This window comes from Pelobates fuscus, chromosome 8 (assembly GCF_036172605.1).
Source record: "Pelobates fuscus isolate aPelFus1 chromosome 8, aPelFus1.pri, whole genome shotgun sequence".
Classification (NCBI taxonomy): Eukaryota; Metazoa; Chordata; class Amphibia; order Anura; family Pelobatidae; genus Pelobates; species Pelobates fuscus.
Window position 1 is genome coordinate 52,889,652 of NC_086324.1, and position 17,126 is coordinate 52,906,777.

The 17,126-nt window shown below is 38.6% G+C and overlaps 1 protein-coding gene across 3 annotated transcripts in view; it reads left to right on the forward strand.

The window, feature by feature from the left end:
* RAPH1 (Ras association (RalGDS/AF-6) and pleckstrin homology domains 1) overlaps positions 1-17,126 on the forward strand; it is a 136,822-nt gene that overhangs the window by 67,417 nt on the left and 52,279 nt on the right. For all 3 annotated transcript variants that reach the window (XM_063429806.1, XM_063429807.1, XM_063429808.1), the window contains exons 2-4: positions 11,436-11,555; positions 14,808-14,849; positions 15,918-16,023. In XM_063429806.1, the coding sequence (XP_063285876.1) occupies positions 11,436-11,555; positions 14,808-14,849; positions 15,918-16,023 (268 nt within the window). The remainder of the gene's footprint in view (positions 1-11,435; positions 11,556-14,807; positions 14,850-15,917; positions 16,024-17,126) is intronic.

Consider the following 17,126-nt stretch of genomic DNA (forward strand, 5'->3'; position numbering starts at 1 on the left):
AAGTGGAATGCACACTAACCAATTACAGACATATTTTTATTTATTTATTACTGTTTTTGCCATAAACCAATGGGATCCTGCTTTTATTTCCAACTAAATGCTGACAAAATGCATATCCATCTAAACACTAAAGTCACCCAGGTCACTTCATCTCTGATCGAGTAAAACGTGGTCGCTTGAGGTTGCTGCTGATAGGAAAGTATTGAATGTAATGCTTCCAATGAGAAGCATCTGGATGTGCATCAGTTTCCAATACTTCTCTATAAGAAGTATTGAAATGGCCTTCACAGAGACAAATAATGTTGCAGGGGGCGACACTGGGGAAGTCACTCCACTTTCTTTGGGAGGGGGTGTGTGCAAAATCTTATCCTAATCTGGCAGTATGACATTATAGCGTTAGGAATATAGGTTTGTATTCCTAACGCTATAGTGTTCCTTTGTGGATTAAAGTTACAGTACTGCTTTGACTTAAAGTCCAAAGCTTCAGAAAATGGGCAGCCATAGAGTATTATTGCTAAATGGTGAGTTGCCAACCAGCTTGGAAACATTTGACAAATTAAGTTGTTGATTATATTTTTCAAGCCATGCTGTGTGGTTTTGCAAGTAGTTGATTTATTAAAACCATGAGTTATGATGCTTTGACAAACTGGTATAGCATCAATGAACTTGTATTTCTACGACAGCTATCTATTGTAATTCCCCTTTACCACCCTCCTTAGTGAATTTGTTGGCACATAGCAAGCAGTTGCCTGAAGCAGCCTCCTAATAAAACCATTACCTACTTTATTTTTCCTAGCTTCAATGCTCTGTAATATCATCTTTGATGGATCAATTATTCCCAGAAATGTTTAAGAGCCAGAACACATTGCAGAGGAGTTTATAAAATCACACTACACCAGTTTCATTACGACAGCGTGTTTGGATAGGAACAAAGAACAACGCACAATAAAGTAATTATAATGCTCTCACTTAAACCTATCACAACATCGGAATTATCGAAGCAGTCGGAATTCTACAGAGTCTGTATTTGTAATAGGCTTTTAAACCTGTTTAATTACTTTATATTTTGTAGCCTGGGCATTGAGATGAGAATAGTTTTATTAGACTTTTCCATGCACCTATCCACAGCTTTCTGGTAAAGGCCCAGTGTTCTCCTGTTGCCTGTTAGCCTTATATAAATAAAACCGTTGCTCATGTGTAAGCTTAGGAAAATGACACACTAATTCAACATTGTCAAAACTAGTGCACTGGAGATTTCTTCTTGTCCTGCTTTTTTCTTCCTTTTTTTATTTAACCATTTCAGCTTCAACCACAGCTGTTTTAGACATTCGAGTAGTAATGCAAAGTCCCATGGTTTGATTTTGTTGGTGGAGGTGGAATTTATTTATTAAAGGGACACTGTAATCACTGTAATCATTTCATCTCTCTGAATTGGTTACAGTGCCTGGAGTCCCCTGGCACTGTCTCGCCATTTAGTGCTAAAGATTTTTTGAGCAGTTTAACACTGAATAAGGGATCCTTGCCACTCACGGTCTGGCCCCCACTGGAGGTGAGGCTAAGTCAGAGATTACACACTTCCTTGTTGTCATATCCATTCATATCACCTGACACTCTCAGCCAATCACAGCTGCCCATTGCTGCTCAAGCTAATAATTCCTCATTAGCCATAGAGGCACAGAGTGGATGGACTGCCGAGGACTCTTGTTTAGCATCAAAACTTAAAAACTGTTTAATGCTGGATGAAATGACGATGTACTGCAGACACCATCACCAGTTTAATAAGATGAAGCAGACATAGTGTCTACAGTGTCTCGTTTAAGCAATATCACACTATTTGTCCCGTCATTTTTACATGGTCTCTCTACATCTTTCTAGTATGAATATGATCACAATGTGGAGTATCTTTCAGCTAACTTTTAGACCAATGAATGGCAATTTCTGCCATTCTTTGCTATTTAATGTTGTGTACATGTGCCTTTCAAATACATTTTGTAGCATGCTATTAATTCAAGAATTTATTTCACTAGTATGAATCCTCTTTATCGTGTATGATTTCGGCTTGGAGGTATAACGGTACAAAGTTTGGTGGTGGGATTTATTACATGTGCATCTATATTTCTGTACATAAAGATGCAGATTTCTGTTTGGCTGTTCGAAGTGCTGTCCTAATACCAGATTTGTCCAGCGATGGACAAGAATCACCCACACATTGAGACTCACCATGCTCCATATTGGAGTGAGAGATGGTGAGTGACTTTGCACTGATTTCAGCTCTGGTGAGTGTGGCTTGTGATTTCTTCTTTTGGTTTTCAGCTCTGGTGAGTCTCATGCTGCTCATAACCTTTGAAGTACCTCTTTGTAGATGTCCACAAGACCGAAGTCTTTTTAAAAGTGACCGTGTAATCTCAGGGGTCCCTCATTCAGAAAAATGTATAGTGAAGAGTAAAGGAAAATAGATTGCATCCCGAAAATGTATGTGTGAACACCAGTCATAGCTCCTGATTGGTGAGAGGCTGACGTGCATGCCTCGATATTAATATGGCTTGGAAGGGAGACAAGGCTTTGCAGATGTAGATGAATTGTTGGAGAACATTGCTTCAGGGTACATGTATGTTGCAGAAAGTTGTGATGCAGAGGATACCAATGTAACAATTCTTTTGGGGCGTTAATTTATTTTTTTTATTTTATTTTTTTTATTGCAATAGCTGCACTAAGAAATAGTTTAAGAAAATTTCTACAAGTTTCCTGGCTGGGACATTTTTCAAAAAAGTGTAAGGCTTAGTTTTGAATGTGACAAAAAACTACTTGAATAAATATTGATTTAGTTCCCTTTTCCGTGACCTGAATCTTCTAAATCTGTAACTTTTACCCAATACTGTGTCTTGTTTAGATATTTCCATATCCAGGATTCGACTAAAGGGACTGTAATATTTCTCTTTAAATTGAGATACTGTTTGATGCTAAAACTTCAATGGAAATGTTGATAAGAATCCTTCTCGCATTTCTTATGGTTTTGCTGTTAGCGCTATATATATTCTTTTCATTGACGATTGTTTGAATTCTATTCTGGGTTACAATCAGAATACCGTGTTGATTTCCATTGGATTCACACTTTTTCTTCATATTTTTTATTTATATTTTTCTATGCTGGATACTTTTAAACGAATAAAAAAAATAAATGGTAACTGTTTTCTTGAAGAATCAGGGCAATTTGTAGCAGTAAAAGGATTAGTGTGCAAGCACCATGGCTTGTACATTCTATCCTCAGTTTGTCTCAATGTTCTTTTAATATGATGGATCATTTGGATACATACAGTGCCTAAAAAGTAAAGTACCGGTATGTTTAATTAAAAACTAAATAATAATAATAAAAAAAATGTATACAAAATTGTGAATTTCTGTTTGCTGTGTTGTCAGCTGATGATTCTAGATTTACACACTTTTAACTTTCTATAGCATGTTGTTAATCTTTAATTTTGGAAATTCAGAGGTTTGTTTAAACAGCTATTAAACCAAGTAGTGTTGATCGTGTCTTAACTTATAGCATCAACTGCTGAATGTAAGGTATTTTCCATTTGTTGTGCTGTTGGATCCAAGGCTCCCCCTACAATAAGCCTCAGTATAGTAACGTTATTCTCTCCAAGGAAATCCGTGCCAAATTCTTGAGCTAGACAACTTGTGCTTTTACAACAACTTCTGTGCATTGCACGAGTTTCATTCCTGTAATGCCAGTCATTAGTGACAGAAAAAAGTAAACACACAGTGAAACATTGCTAGCATTGGTTGTCTGCTGGAATGTAAGGCAGAGTCCAGCACAGATGGAATATAACCAGATTTCTCTAGTTGACTAAATGAGAGTAACTGAACGACACTGTCTGCTTAGTATATAACCTAGCACTGACACCAATGGGTCTCTCTTTTTTTCCTCAACTTTATTTCATATGATGCTCAGCCCTGTCCCAATAATGAGGATCATGGAAAGGTTCAGAAAAATGTGGTATGCCAACATTAGCCATCCGTGTTCTGTATCATTAAAGGGGCATTTCACACATGTAAAGCACTTTAGCTTGCTGGAGTGCTTTATGTGTGAAGAGTGTGTCCTCTTTTTCATTTGACAAAAAGTGCATATTTGGAATTCAAATTCACACATTTATAAATTAACCTTGTTACACCCCCCTGCCTGTCAATCAGAGAACTGCCCACAGCACCTGCCTTGCAAAGACTTCTCATTGAACTGCATTGGGAAGTGTGGCAAACCCAGCCACTTCGGGACACTAAGGACTGGGTGACTAAATATTTTGCTGTTATAATTCCTTTGGTCTGAAGTAAAGAGCATTCGTATGCTAGCGTCACGAAAACCGTGAGCATTCATACAGTAGTTTCACGAACAGTATTCTAATACACTGTTCGTGAAACGAACAAAACTACCGAATGGGAGACCACACAAGGGAGGCGTGTGTCCCCCATTAACGAAATAGCAACAGTGTAACCGCAAATAATTAATGGTTTTGCGGGTGGTGGCGGCCATCTTGTCTCACGAAAGCCCAGAGGTGTTTGGTCGTCGAGTGCCTGGAACTAAAATAGGCTACTCGATGGTACGAACACCGCTGGACTATCATGTCTTTCGTTTAAAATGTTCATTCGTCTAAATCAGACACCGTTCGACAAATGAAAACTCACTGTCTATTATCTCATTGCATTGTGTGTTCGTGTGAACTTTCATTCGAATGGCTTTCCCTTTTTAGTGAAGGGGTCGGAGCGGTATTTCGCCAGATGGTGCGCTCAGATCCCAGCTATTCAGTGAGAGGTAATTCGGCTAATTTATGGAATTGGTATATTTTGCTGTACGGAGAGATAATGTAATTAACAGTTGTTACAGAAACACCAGTTCTAATTATGTACCTGTAAATTACTTGGGAACAGCATTGCAATATTTGAACTGGCACTTCGAATACCGCCGAAGTGCCGAAGCCGTCGAAGTCCCCGAGGTAGTCGAAGCGGCCGCCATTACAGTCGAACACGTGGCGGCGGCCATTTTAATGCAGTTGAATGCGGTCATCGGTAACCTGTGTCTTTTCCGATACTTCGACATCACAGCGGAGGCTAAGTCCCGGCCGAACTTCCGAACCGACCGTCGAAAGGAACTTTGTCATCTCTTTTTATGGGAATAGATCACCACCCGACTAGCGACCAGCGCGGAAGTGTAAACCGCATGTACTTCGACACAAGCCGAAGTGCGTTCGAATATTCGAACACCGGCTTCGGATGGAACTTTACCGATTTTCCGGCTAAACATCGACCGACCACACAGCCTGACTCTGTGGACCTGTTTCTGGACTTGCAAACAGGCGTGCAGTCGGTCCAAAAGGACTTTTTAATATCTTTGGAACTACTGGACGGATTCGCACGAAATTTGAGTATGTTGTTCCCCAATGTATGTTGTTCACAAAGTTTTATTAATGTACTAGGTAAAATGAGAAAGTTATAAAAATGTATAAAAATGCATAAGTTTTAGCTTGGAGATAATTGAGTAGATACAGTAGGAAACTCAATTATCTCCCAAGCAGAGGGGAGGGCATTAGGGGGCTGTGCTATGCTGTTATTGGTTATTTTATACCTCCCCCTGGGAGGGGTCTGTGTGTACCTGACTGTAATAAAAAGCAGGCTGGGTGTTCCAGACCTCAGTTCTTACTTGACCCTCAAATCGCTGCTTCGACTCGTTTTTTGGGTAGAAAGGTATCCTAGCTATGCTATAGCTAGTGGGATGATTCTACACTTGCAGGACTCGTATGGAATACTATGGAAAGCAGCTCTCCCCTCTTCAGCAACTAGGAATCCAGACGACTAAACGGTCCAGCTCTCAGCAAGCCTAAGGGTAACCGTAACAACAGTATATTCTTGCGTCATCCTCTCTCCAGTACAGCAATGTATGATGGGAAATAGCCTTGAAAGTGAAGTTTCCCACAAAGTCCATTCAAGTAAAACCCCTGCCATGTCAGTAAGGAAACCCCTTGCATGGAGACTTGTATAAATACTGTGACCTGGAATAAAAGCTCAGTTGACTCCTAAACTATGTGTCGTCTAGTTCTTGGGAAAAGGGGATTATTACTATGCTACCTGTATTTTGCATGCTGTATCCTGACTACCAGCGGAGATACCGTGGATAATACTACTACTCCGCTGCAGGAAGGCTGTGATTGAACAGCCACAGAAATTCTGGGTGGTGTTAGAAGGGGAGGGCTTGCAAATGATCTGCATTCTTTGCAAGCTGTTTTTAAATATTCCTCCAATGAAAAAAAAAATGCATAACTAAATGTTTTCCTTGAGAGTATACCTACTAAATTAATTCCCATTACACCATGCAAATTTGCAGCTTCTGCAGTGACCATGAAGTGGCTGTTATTAGTTAAACACTTTTCATTTCTTGTTTTCAGTTGCAAGCCTGTGCATGATCGCCGGTTGGGTTTAAGGTATTCATTGTTCAACCCATGTTGAACCCATACTGGAATTCACATTGTGGCTTTTAACTATTTTTATTAAGCAACCCGCGAGTCACCATATGGGCAGTAGAAGCATAGTGTATTCATGTAGTGTTTAACAGTGGGGGGATTGGATTAAAGCTGCATTATTTATTTGGGCTTGGTGGCAATGAGGATTTGCATAGTTCTCTAAAGCCCCAAAATGTAAGGAACTCTGGAACATTGTTTGAAAAACCAAGCATTAGAGGAATGTAAAATGTAACTGCTTGCAGGAAGAAAGGAATAAAGACTTTCACTTCCACAGGAACTAAATAAATCCTATTTACATAAATCAAAATGATGTAAACGTGGACTAAACATGTTGCATGCTATACTTTTTAAACATTTTCAAACACAAACATGTCCGTTGCCACACCTCTGCCAGAGTAAGGGCAAGTCACTCCAAATTATGTATCGGGCGTTTTCCAGAAAATTATTGCATAAGGCATATTCTGCCGGTAGGAACACATTACTTGTACGGCTGAGGACAGGCTGACACAAGCTCTAACATTTGGAAGTGTAAATGACCATACATGGATAATACGTAAGGTTAATGGAGAATGTATAAAGCAGGTGGATGTGACAGGCTCTGATAGATCCCAGACCATAGGGGGCTGCAGGGAGGATCCAGGGAACCATTCCTTAGTCTATTCGCTCTTTTGCACATGTATGTCCTCCTTCTATATTGCAATAAATGGTGCACAGTAGGACCATATAATAGCCATTCTGCTGATCATCTATCTCTCTTGTAACTAAATTAGACTGCACGATACAGAGGTCTATTCACCAATTTGTAAACCTGTTAAGATGTTTTCATTTGGGTCCATTCTCTAGCATTTAGTTAATTCTTTAAAGTTTCACTGTATTCACAATCAACAAAATTGAGCCAAATGGATCGAATCTCGTTGCTGCTGTGAGATTTGATTCAAAATAAATAAATAAAATCCTACTGAATTGCAGCCACATTTTCCTGCAACACGCACACAAACAATGCTGCTAAAGATCCAGTAGAATTTAGGAAGAATTTAGGGTCTGTGTTCCATTATAGGGTTAAAGCAACACTCCAAAATATTATAACCACTACTGCTCTCCAATCCAAATAGTTAACGTGTTACATAATGGTTTGACTTCTTACATGTGATCTGCTGAGTGCTGCTTACTGTCTCTTCCGTCTTGGTTGTGAAAGCTGGAATGGTTTGCACCATGGCTCTCTTGACACCATAACCACTACAGCTTGCTGCAGTGGTTAATGTGCTTGGAGTCGTTATTTAAGGGTAGAAGTGGAGTTAAGTTTTTTTTTCTTAAAGAGGATTAGAGTGTAAGGTAATTCATCCAAATGAAGGTGATTTACATGAGGTTCTAGCTGATCTCAATATACAGCAAACAGAAGCCAGCCGCTATAATTGAATTTGCCTTTTACATTCCATAAAAACAGACAAATTGTGACAACCAAACGGCACTTGTTTTGCTATAGCAGTTTTGTAAATAAACTTATCTTAATTATTTTATTATTATTATTTTTTTTTTTTAAATGTAGATATTTATTTATATTATTAAGACCATGAGGTTAGAGGGGGGTGGAGGTTAATACTGTCAAAAACATTTTATGTGACTTTGTATGGAAGTCAGCCTTGGCACAATGATCTGAAACAAATCAAACACTGCTTCACCAGCAATCCCTCCCAAAAAGAACTTTAATTTGCATTTGTTTGTTTAGCAATAGAGGGTGCTCTGTTACACAAGGAAATGCCTCCCACAAGTCTCTCTTCCACTTGGATCGCATTGTCAGCACATTGCATTTGTTAAAAATATCATTAAAAGAGTGCTGTGCTTTTTCTTCTCTTAATCTTTCACGCTGTCACAGCAGATGTGCAAATTTTTAAAGAAGTCTCAGAATTTTGCCGTTCTTGTTAACTTGTTTTCTCATTTCACTTTGTATCAGATGGATGGGTGTGTTGCATTGTTTTTCCTCTATTTTTGAAACGTACATCTACGCCGTCGGAAACAGTCCTGTGTATTGACAGGTTCCACATGCCCTTCAAATCTGCAGCATCGTAAATATGACTTCCTTTTATTAATGGAGCATGTCAACTAAGGGACAGCCGTACGCTTGTAAATTAGTAAATGTCCTTTTTATCTCCGAAGGAAGCATGTTCGAATTTCCCATGGGAAAACGGTTTTCTTCAAGACATTTCAACTTGGAGATCAAACTAAAAAGCCATGGTTGTGTTCAACAGGCACATTTTTATTGGTATTGGTTTTGTTAACTACTCTATATTTACATCTTGTTGCCTATTTCTCAGACCTCCTAGCATTTTCTAGCATGTTTGATAGAATCCATCTCTTGACATCTGTGAAATTTACGTTCTGCAATCTGTGGTGTATGTTTATTGTAAAGTGGTATGAGAGTTCCCTGAGTTAAAGTGTTGACCAGCAATGTAGACCAGTGATAGGCAACCTTCTGCATTCCAGATGTTCTGGATTACATCTCCAAGAATACTGATTAAGCATCAGGGGAACGCATCTTGAAATATTCTTCAGCTTGACTATAGTCACATGCTTTAAATTTCTAAGACGTTTGGAGTTCAGTGAATAACCCGGAGTGTTTTACCTTCTGTCACTCCCCTATAGTGTGTTGGCAGTGTGTAATGTATGCATATCTGGTGTGTGCCTTAAAGGGACACTATAGTCACCAGAACAATTTCAGCTTAATGTAGTTGTTCTGGTGTCTATATCCTGTCCCTGCAGGTATTTACATGTAAACACTGCCTTTTCGGAGAAATGGCAGTGTTTACATTATTTCCTAGGGACACCTCTAGTGGCAGTCACTCAGCCAGCCACTAGAGGTACTTCCTGGGTCGTGCAGCACTGGTGTTCAGCGTCTCCGTGCTCTGCCTGGAGGTGCTGAACATTCCCTATAGAGATTCATTGATTCAATGGATTTCTAGGAGGAGATGCTGATTGGCACTGCGCAGCGTTTTGACATGTATACACAATACCCACCTAATGCTTTCCTTAGGGAAAGCTTTGGATTGGCTAATATTGTCAATTTTGCTGATCTCGGTCAAGGAGGGCGATCGGAGGTGGAGCTTGTGTCGGAAACCCGCATGGCACTGGAAAAAGGTAAGGTTTAACCCTATTTAAGGTGTTGGCGGCCACCTAAATAGCATTTTTAACCTTAATAGTGTTCCTTTAAGGCTTCTGGTATGTGTGTTGGGTATGTGTACACTGTGTTTGGTGTGTATAATGTGTTTATTTGAGTTTGCTATCTTTTGCTACTCTCCTTCTTAGCTTTCTTTAGGGAGATGGCCTTGATGTCCCTGGTGGTCCAGTGGTGGAATTGTAGTCTGTACCTGCTGCAGTTGCAGACCACGGTAATTGCTACCTCTGGATTCTGGTGCTCACTGAATCAGATTGCAGTTTGTGTGTGTCGATTACTGTGGTCTGCTTTCATAGTAGGTTAGCACTGATCCAACAGTGATTCTGTGAATAATGGGAGTCCTTCGTTGATTCCATTGAGGATCACGTTGCAGGGAGAACCTGGTCTCGGTGTTGGAACTAAGGTGCTTTTTGCCTTTATGTATGTAGGTGTTTTTTTGTTTGTTTGTTTGTTTTCATATTTGGTTGGTTGGTGGGAGTCATGCTATTTTAATAAATTATTTTTATTGCATAAATTCATCAAATACCCTTTCTTTCCTTTTTTTTTTTCTTTTGAACTTCCAAATTCATTTATCACAATATTTGCCGAATTGTATCAAGTCTTGTTTTAAAGGCATTATTATCTTTCTCTTTGGTCTCTTCTTCTTTTCTCTTTTTATTTGATATCTTTATTCTTCTGTGATTGATATTATTGCTCTGGCCCTTGGACAATTCTATTATCACTCATACCGTTTATTTCTTCTGAAAAACTTTCACTAAAAGCTTTTATTGCAAAAGCATCAGTATGTCTCAACGTTCGCGTATTCTACGACTTCCAGCTCACTTGCATTGACACTATAGAGATTTGCTGGTGTGTGTGAGATATATTGTATGTGGTTTAACTAGATTTGCTGGGCAAAAAAAAAACCTCTGTTTTATCTTTTGGGTTTCAGTGGCCTTTAGCGGAAACCTCAAGAACAGGAAATATATTTGGTGACGGTTTAACAAGAGTATTTAAATAGTGCATAAAAACTCCACACAAATCGAACTACAACCAGGGTATTTCTCTTAGTTTTTTTTTTAATGATCTGTTTGTGTTCCTAATTGTCTGTACTGTGCAAATTACATGGCAGAAATAAAAATTTCCATTATTATTATTATTATTTATATAGCGCCAACAAGTTCTGTAGCGCTGTACAATAGGTGGACTAACAGACACATATTTGTAGCCAGACAAGTCTGACGCACAGGAACAGATGGGTTGAGGGCCCTGCTCAATGAGCTTACATGCTAGAGGGAGTGGGATATAGTGACACAGAAGGTAAGGGTAGGGTAGAAAAATAGGTTGCTAGGATAGTATTCATTGAGGGCTTAGTGTTTTGTTTTGATGACCAGCTTACTGTTTCTTAAAATGTTTTAGAAATTGGCATGCAGATATTTAAAAATTAACAGTTACAGGGTTTTTTTTGTTGTTGTTTTTTTAAAAAAGGTGACCGCTATTTTTTTTACAAGCAAATGAGATAGATTTTTTATTTTTTAAATGGTCATCAAGTAAAACACAAAGCTCCCATTATGGTTTTCTTATCAGGAGTGACCTCTAACTTCCTGATCGCTCCACATAGTCAAGATTTAAATTGTATCACTTTTCGTTTATAATGTTTCAAGTGCTCAATACAATAAAGTACTATGTTTGAATAAACTGAAGAAAGAGTAGTGTTCAAATCATTTTTCCTTTAGTTGTACAAACTCAATACTCCTCTCTCTCTTGTCCTTCTTTAGATGGACCAATTGTCTGACGAAGAGCTTGATCATGGGGCCGAAGAGGACAGTGATAAGGAAGACCAGGATCTGGATAAAATGTTTGGTGCTTGGCTCGGAGAGCTGGATAAACTTACCCAGGTAGGAAATCACTTAATCAATCAGTTTGCTACTAAAAACAGACCTGCTACTTGTGATTTTATTAAAGTGAAATGCAATGCCACTTTGATTTGGATGGAATGTAGTTTGCTGGTTGTTGCAGAGATTAGATGGTGGCACCAGAGCCAATTCTCTGCAGAATTTTTTGGGTAAATATCAATGCCCTGCTTATTATGCAAATATTAACTTGGCTTATTGTGGAAGAAATCACACTTTTTTTTTTTTTATTCTTTTTTTTGTTGTTGTGCACAATGTAACAAAACAGCTGACGATGCCACAACAGTATATATTAATAATATCAAAGCATTTCACATATATGGCAATAAAGTAGTGGCACATTTTTAAAGTGTAGATGTAGACAAGCTATGCATCCATGTCTAATTGTAGTTCACAAGAGTGAAAGAAAAGCAAAACGTACAAGACGTGGTGGCTAGAATAATAGGTAGAGCAATAGTAACGGAGTGTCAAAGTTACCCACTTTTTTTTTTTTTTTTCCTTCCTCTTACACCCTCCTGTACTTTTTATGTTGCACATTGGTAATAATATATGCAGGAGTGTATTGTGGTAGTGGATTCACTCTGCAAGGCTAACAAAGCTTTCCAGGCTATAAGATTGGTCAAATGTCTTAGATTTGTCCCACAAGTTAAACTTACGTTAGGCTGTACATCTTTATAGTGTAACATGCCAAGCGAATACAGTGCAATTAAATACTAACTGAGGGAAGACAAGCATATAATGGTAGCGAAAGCACACGTTTGATGTAATATAAAATTGCAGAACAGTCATATGATAATACAACTTTAAGAACATTTTGAAATTTCTCAGTGAAAAACAGTCCAAAACTCAAATGACACTGCGCACACGTAGTCATTAAAAGCATTGCTTTTTATATTATTTACATTGGCACTTCGGATGTGATTTGGAGACTTCTATGTCTATGAATATATATATATATATATATATATATATATATATATATATATATAGCGTATAAAGAGGGCTAGCCCTACTATTGAGGAGAGGGGTGAAAGATAGTGTAGCTTGCACATACAACATAAAATGTATTTTATACAGAAGTTGGTTTATTTGAGCTTTTTATGGGGTGGGTAGTACATGCTGCTGCTAATGTAATAATAATTTTAAAGCATTAGAAATAATGAATTGAGTTTTCAGTTAACATCTTAAAAGTTAAATGCAACAGCTTCATATCTCTCTGCCTAGCTCAGAGTGTTGTTAAACTGTTGTAATATGTATTAAGCTTTTTTTTTGGCATAACATTGAATTTGAACATTGAATTTAACCAAAATTGGGGTGCATGGTGGAAACATGACCAGAAAAGGACTATGCGTCTCAAGAGTAGATCTGTAATTTTTTTTTGGACACATCTAATTTTTTTTATACGGGTGGTCAGTCGCGGACTGGTAAGGGGGCATTTTCCCCACAGGCCACTGGTATTCAGGATTGTGGGACACTGCTTGAAAAGTACCATCCATCTTCAGTAACGTCAGCAGATAAATTGTGATGTCTGATGGAAGAGAACTGCAGGAGTAAGGCAGCAAACAGGGATTTATCAGGACCGTTGCTAGTCCAGCATGGTATGGGTTAACTGGGAAAAAGTCAAACAATCTAGTTTTCACTAGCCCACTGTGATATTTCCTTGGAGACTGCATGGTGTCCCAGAAGGTTTTTGAAAGTGACTTGGGGGGGGGGTCAAACACTGCTCAATATACTCATGCACTTGTCAATGTTGGTGGCAATGAAACAAGGTTTGTGTCACTTAGACATGTTGTGCTGATTACTCTAAAGGAAGTGGCATTTTTAACAACCTTAATGTGTCAAACTCATGTATTGCATGCTCCATGTGAATACAAACAACGACACAGAGATCTGAAAGTTGTGATCAGAAAACGGCCATTCATTTGTTCTGGATCCCCTGGCCAACAGTTAACAGCCCTCCAGTACTGATGGAAAAACTGCCCTGTAGAATGTAGCATTTTAATGCTGCAGGATGGAAGTCCATTACCTTATTGTGAATTTTAAAGGAACACTATAGGATCAGGATAACAAGCATGAAAAACCTTCTTTTCAGCGATTGGCACTGGCCCCACCCACTTGATGACATGGCAAAAGCATTGAATTGGCTAAAATCGGCAAGGAGGCAGGGCCAAACGCTGTTTTTGGCCAATCAACACCTCCTCATAGAGATGGATTGAATCAATGCATCTCTACTAGGAAAATTCAGCATGGGGACGCTGAACGGCAGAGCTGCTTACTGTGCAGCACTGAGCTAGGAAGCACCTCCAGTGGCCATCTGAGGAGTGGCCACTTGGCGGTGTCCCTAGGAACAATGTAAACACTGCCCTTTCTCTGAAAAGACAGTGTTTGCATGAAAATGTCTGCATATAATGATTATACTCACCAGAACAACTACATTAAGCTGTAGTTGTTCTGGTGACTATAGTGTCTCTTTAAGTTGGCTTGATATTCAATTATTTACACTTCCACATTATTAATATCTGTTACATCCCACCTGAATGGCAGTCATAGCCTGAACATTCTGAGCTTAACCAATAGACCAGTAGATCAGGGCTCAAAATTTCCGCTCGCCTCTTTGTAGGTATAGATGAAAAAAGGGCTTTTAGAAAGGTGGCATTGATGAGAAAAGTGCATATAGAAAGGGTCAAACAAGGGGAATGGGTGAGAAGTAGGGGATGTGGTGCACCTGCATTCACAGGCTCTTCACACAAATACACCTCTGCATTCACACTCCATACGAATACATATCCACATTTATCAACACACTTACAGAATACACTAACACAGACACACCAGAATATGTTATAAAACAAAATGCTCATGTGTAGTTTGAGGTGGCAAGTACATTTTTAGCCTGGCGAGTAGCTCATGACTTGAAATTTTGAGCTCTGCAGCAGATGGTATTCAAAGACTCTTGTACGCATAACCGCTACACTGGACATAAGTGGTTATGTTGTTTAGAGTGCTCAAATTAACAAATGTCCTGCTTGAATTTCAAATGCTGCAGGACTTTCATTTGCTGGCCAAGAGCACGATTGAGTGATATATAGGTGTGATCAGAAAGTAACATAATTCACATTTTTAAATTAGTTTTGCATTTTTACCAACAGTATCCATGTAAAATGCCCTCCCTGCTTTTTCTCGATTTGTATTAATTTAGTATTATTTGTTAATCTGGGTTATTTGTGTTTCCCATAGGTATGCACGGGCATTGAGGGATATAAAGAAAACCAGTTATCTGTAAGTATCCTTCTGTATGTTCAAGACACTGGAGAATCCTTATTTGGTGGTAAAGAGCGGTGGAAGAATGGGACCCAAGACTAGCTTTGTCCTTCAGAATTGTTGCTCACCACCCTGATTTTCATATTGCACGTACATCAGGTTACATTTTATATCCAGCTTACTATGGCTCCCACCTAATGTCAATGACAGACCCGAAGCATCCACATATAACTGTAGAAGGAATCAGAGTTTGAATTGTTGCTTAATTGTACATTTCATTTCAGCAACAAAGCTGTCAGATACAGGTAGCAGATTTGTGTGCTTCTGAAACTACTTGTCTAAAACTTTTTTACAGTATGTAACATTCTCGAAACATAGCTCCCTTCACATGTTAAGTTGCCTTAATTAAAATGTAATTCTGCTACCTCTTTCATGAATTACTCCATGCCAGTTATCAGATAAAATCATTTCACCTGGCATAAAAGGAATTAACTGCTGCTGTTGATTTTCAAAAGCAAAAAACAAAAATTGTTGTGTAGTGGGAGCAGAAACGAGATTGTCGCACAAACACACAACTTCTATTTTTATAGGTTGCCTATCGGTTTCATCCATGTATTCGTGTAGAAAAACAAATTGTATGTGTTTGATTTGTTCTGGTCTATAAGCCACTTTATACCCAGCAATTGTTTTCTACTTTTGAATTTGCCTGACAAGTTACAGCTAGGCTTGACGCTGTCCAATTTAAATTATTCAATTAAGGTCTAGATTAGTTTTGCCCAAACACACATTTGAGTGTGCTGTGCAGTGGTGTATCTGATTCTGCTGTCCAATGTCAAGTCAATGCACATATATAATTCTCCCCAACACCCTTCCCCCCCAAAAAGCTACCTTGATATTAAAGTAGATAATGTGAATGTTAAAACCCAAATTGAGGCTTTTAAAGCTCCTTTTGGGGTTGCCGGCATATGTTGACATGTCATGCTCAAAGTAATTCTGAATTGGGACACTGCCACATGGTTTTGTGTAACTTAAAATTTTGGCTTTTTTTCTTTGTTTGATAATTCTTTACTTTCCTTTTGTATTTAGAATTTGGAACCAGAAAAGCCAGAAGAACCCGTAAAGAGATCTCCACTTCGCCAAGAAACTAATCTGGCTAACTTCTCATATCGTTTTTCCATGTACAACTTGAACGGTAAGACCGTTTTCTGCCTAATACCACGTGAATGATCAGAGAATTGATTTATGACTTTGGTATTATACATAGTATGTAACTTATGGTACTTAATATACTGCTTCTGTCTGTCTCTGTGTGCATCTCCCTGTCTGTCTCTGAGTGCCTGTCATTCCTTCTCTGTGTCTATCTTTGCCCTGTCTTTCTCTCCCACCACCCAACACAAAGCTTCTTGTTAGTTAACGAGATATTATTTACAGCTGATTTGATTTACCTGCTCTAGCTCTTTAAAATCATAAATGAAGGGCACCACCAGACCATTTCAGACCGAGGAAGCCAGTTCTTTTCTAAATACCACCCTTACCTCTTGGCTAGGCCCTTTAGGATAAAACAGGACACAAACAGACACTGCAATGTATTTTAAGTAATATATTGCTTCCAATTCTAGTTGGCAAGACCCAAGAATTGTACTGTCACTAAAGTGGTTCCATATTTGGTCATCGATCCAAATCCATAAGGGTTTTTAAGGATTTTCATCTTTATTCATTGCTATCTCTGTGGTTAACATTGTTGTAGTGTAAGACGACAGACCAATGGATTTTACCCACTAATTGTCATCAAATGATGTATATGATCCTGCTCTGTCAAATGAATTGAATTTAGAGAACCGATCACATTTGCATTACAGTCTGCTCAAATCTGCATAGACCTTTTTCTTCCCAGCAACTGCAGCCTCTGCATAATGCACAGTGCACAGCCACATCCAAGAAATGCTGCAAAGTAAGGCAGCAGGTGCTGTGTCTCAGGGATCCCTGCATCCCTCTACTCGAAGTATATGAATCAACAAAGTAGAAACTAGCAATTCATGGCAAGATTGATATCTTATGTACGGCTGAAACACAAATTGATATTTTCTGTAAGGCTGAATAAAACAAACTATAAATAACATGAGTATTTTTTTTATTTTATTTTTGGGGGGGGGGGGGGTATTTTTTTCCTGTGTAATTGATTTAAACCCTTATAATCCTTTCCCTTGATGTTCTTTAAGTAACCTTGCTCTCTGTCTAATTTTCCTATGTTATCGTTGTCTTGCTTCCTTATTGTTTCCATTTTTCCGTATGTAC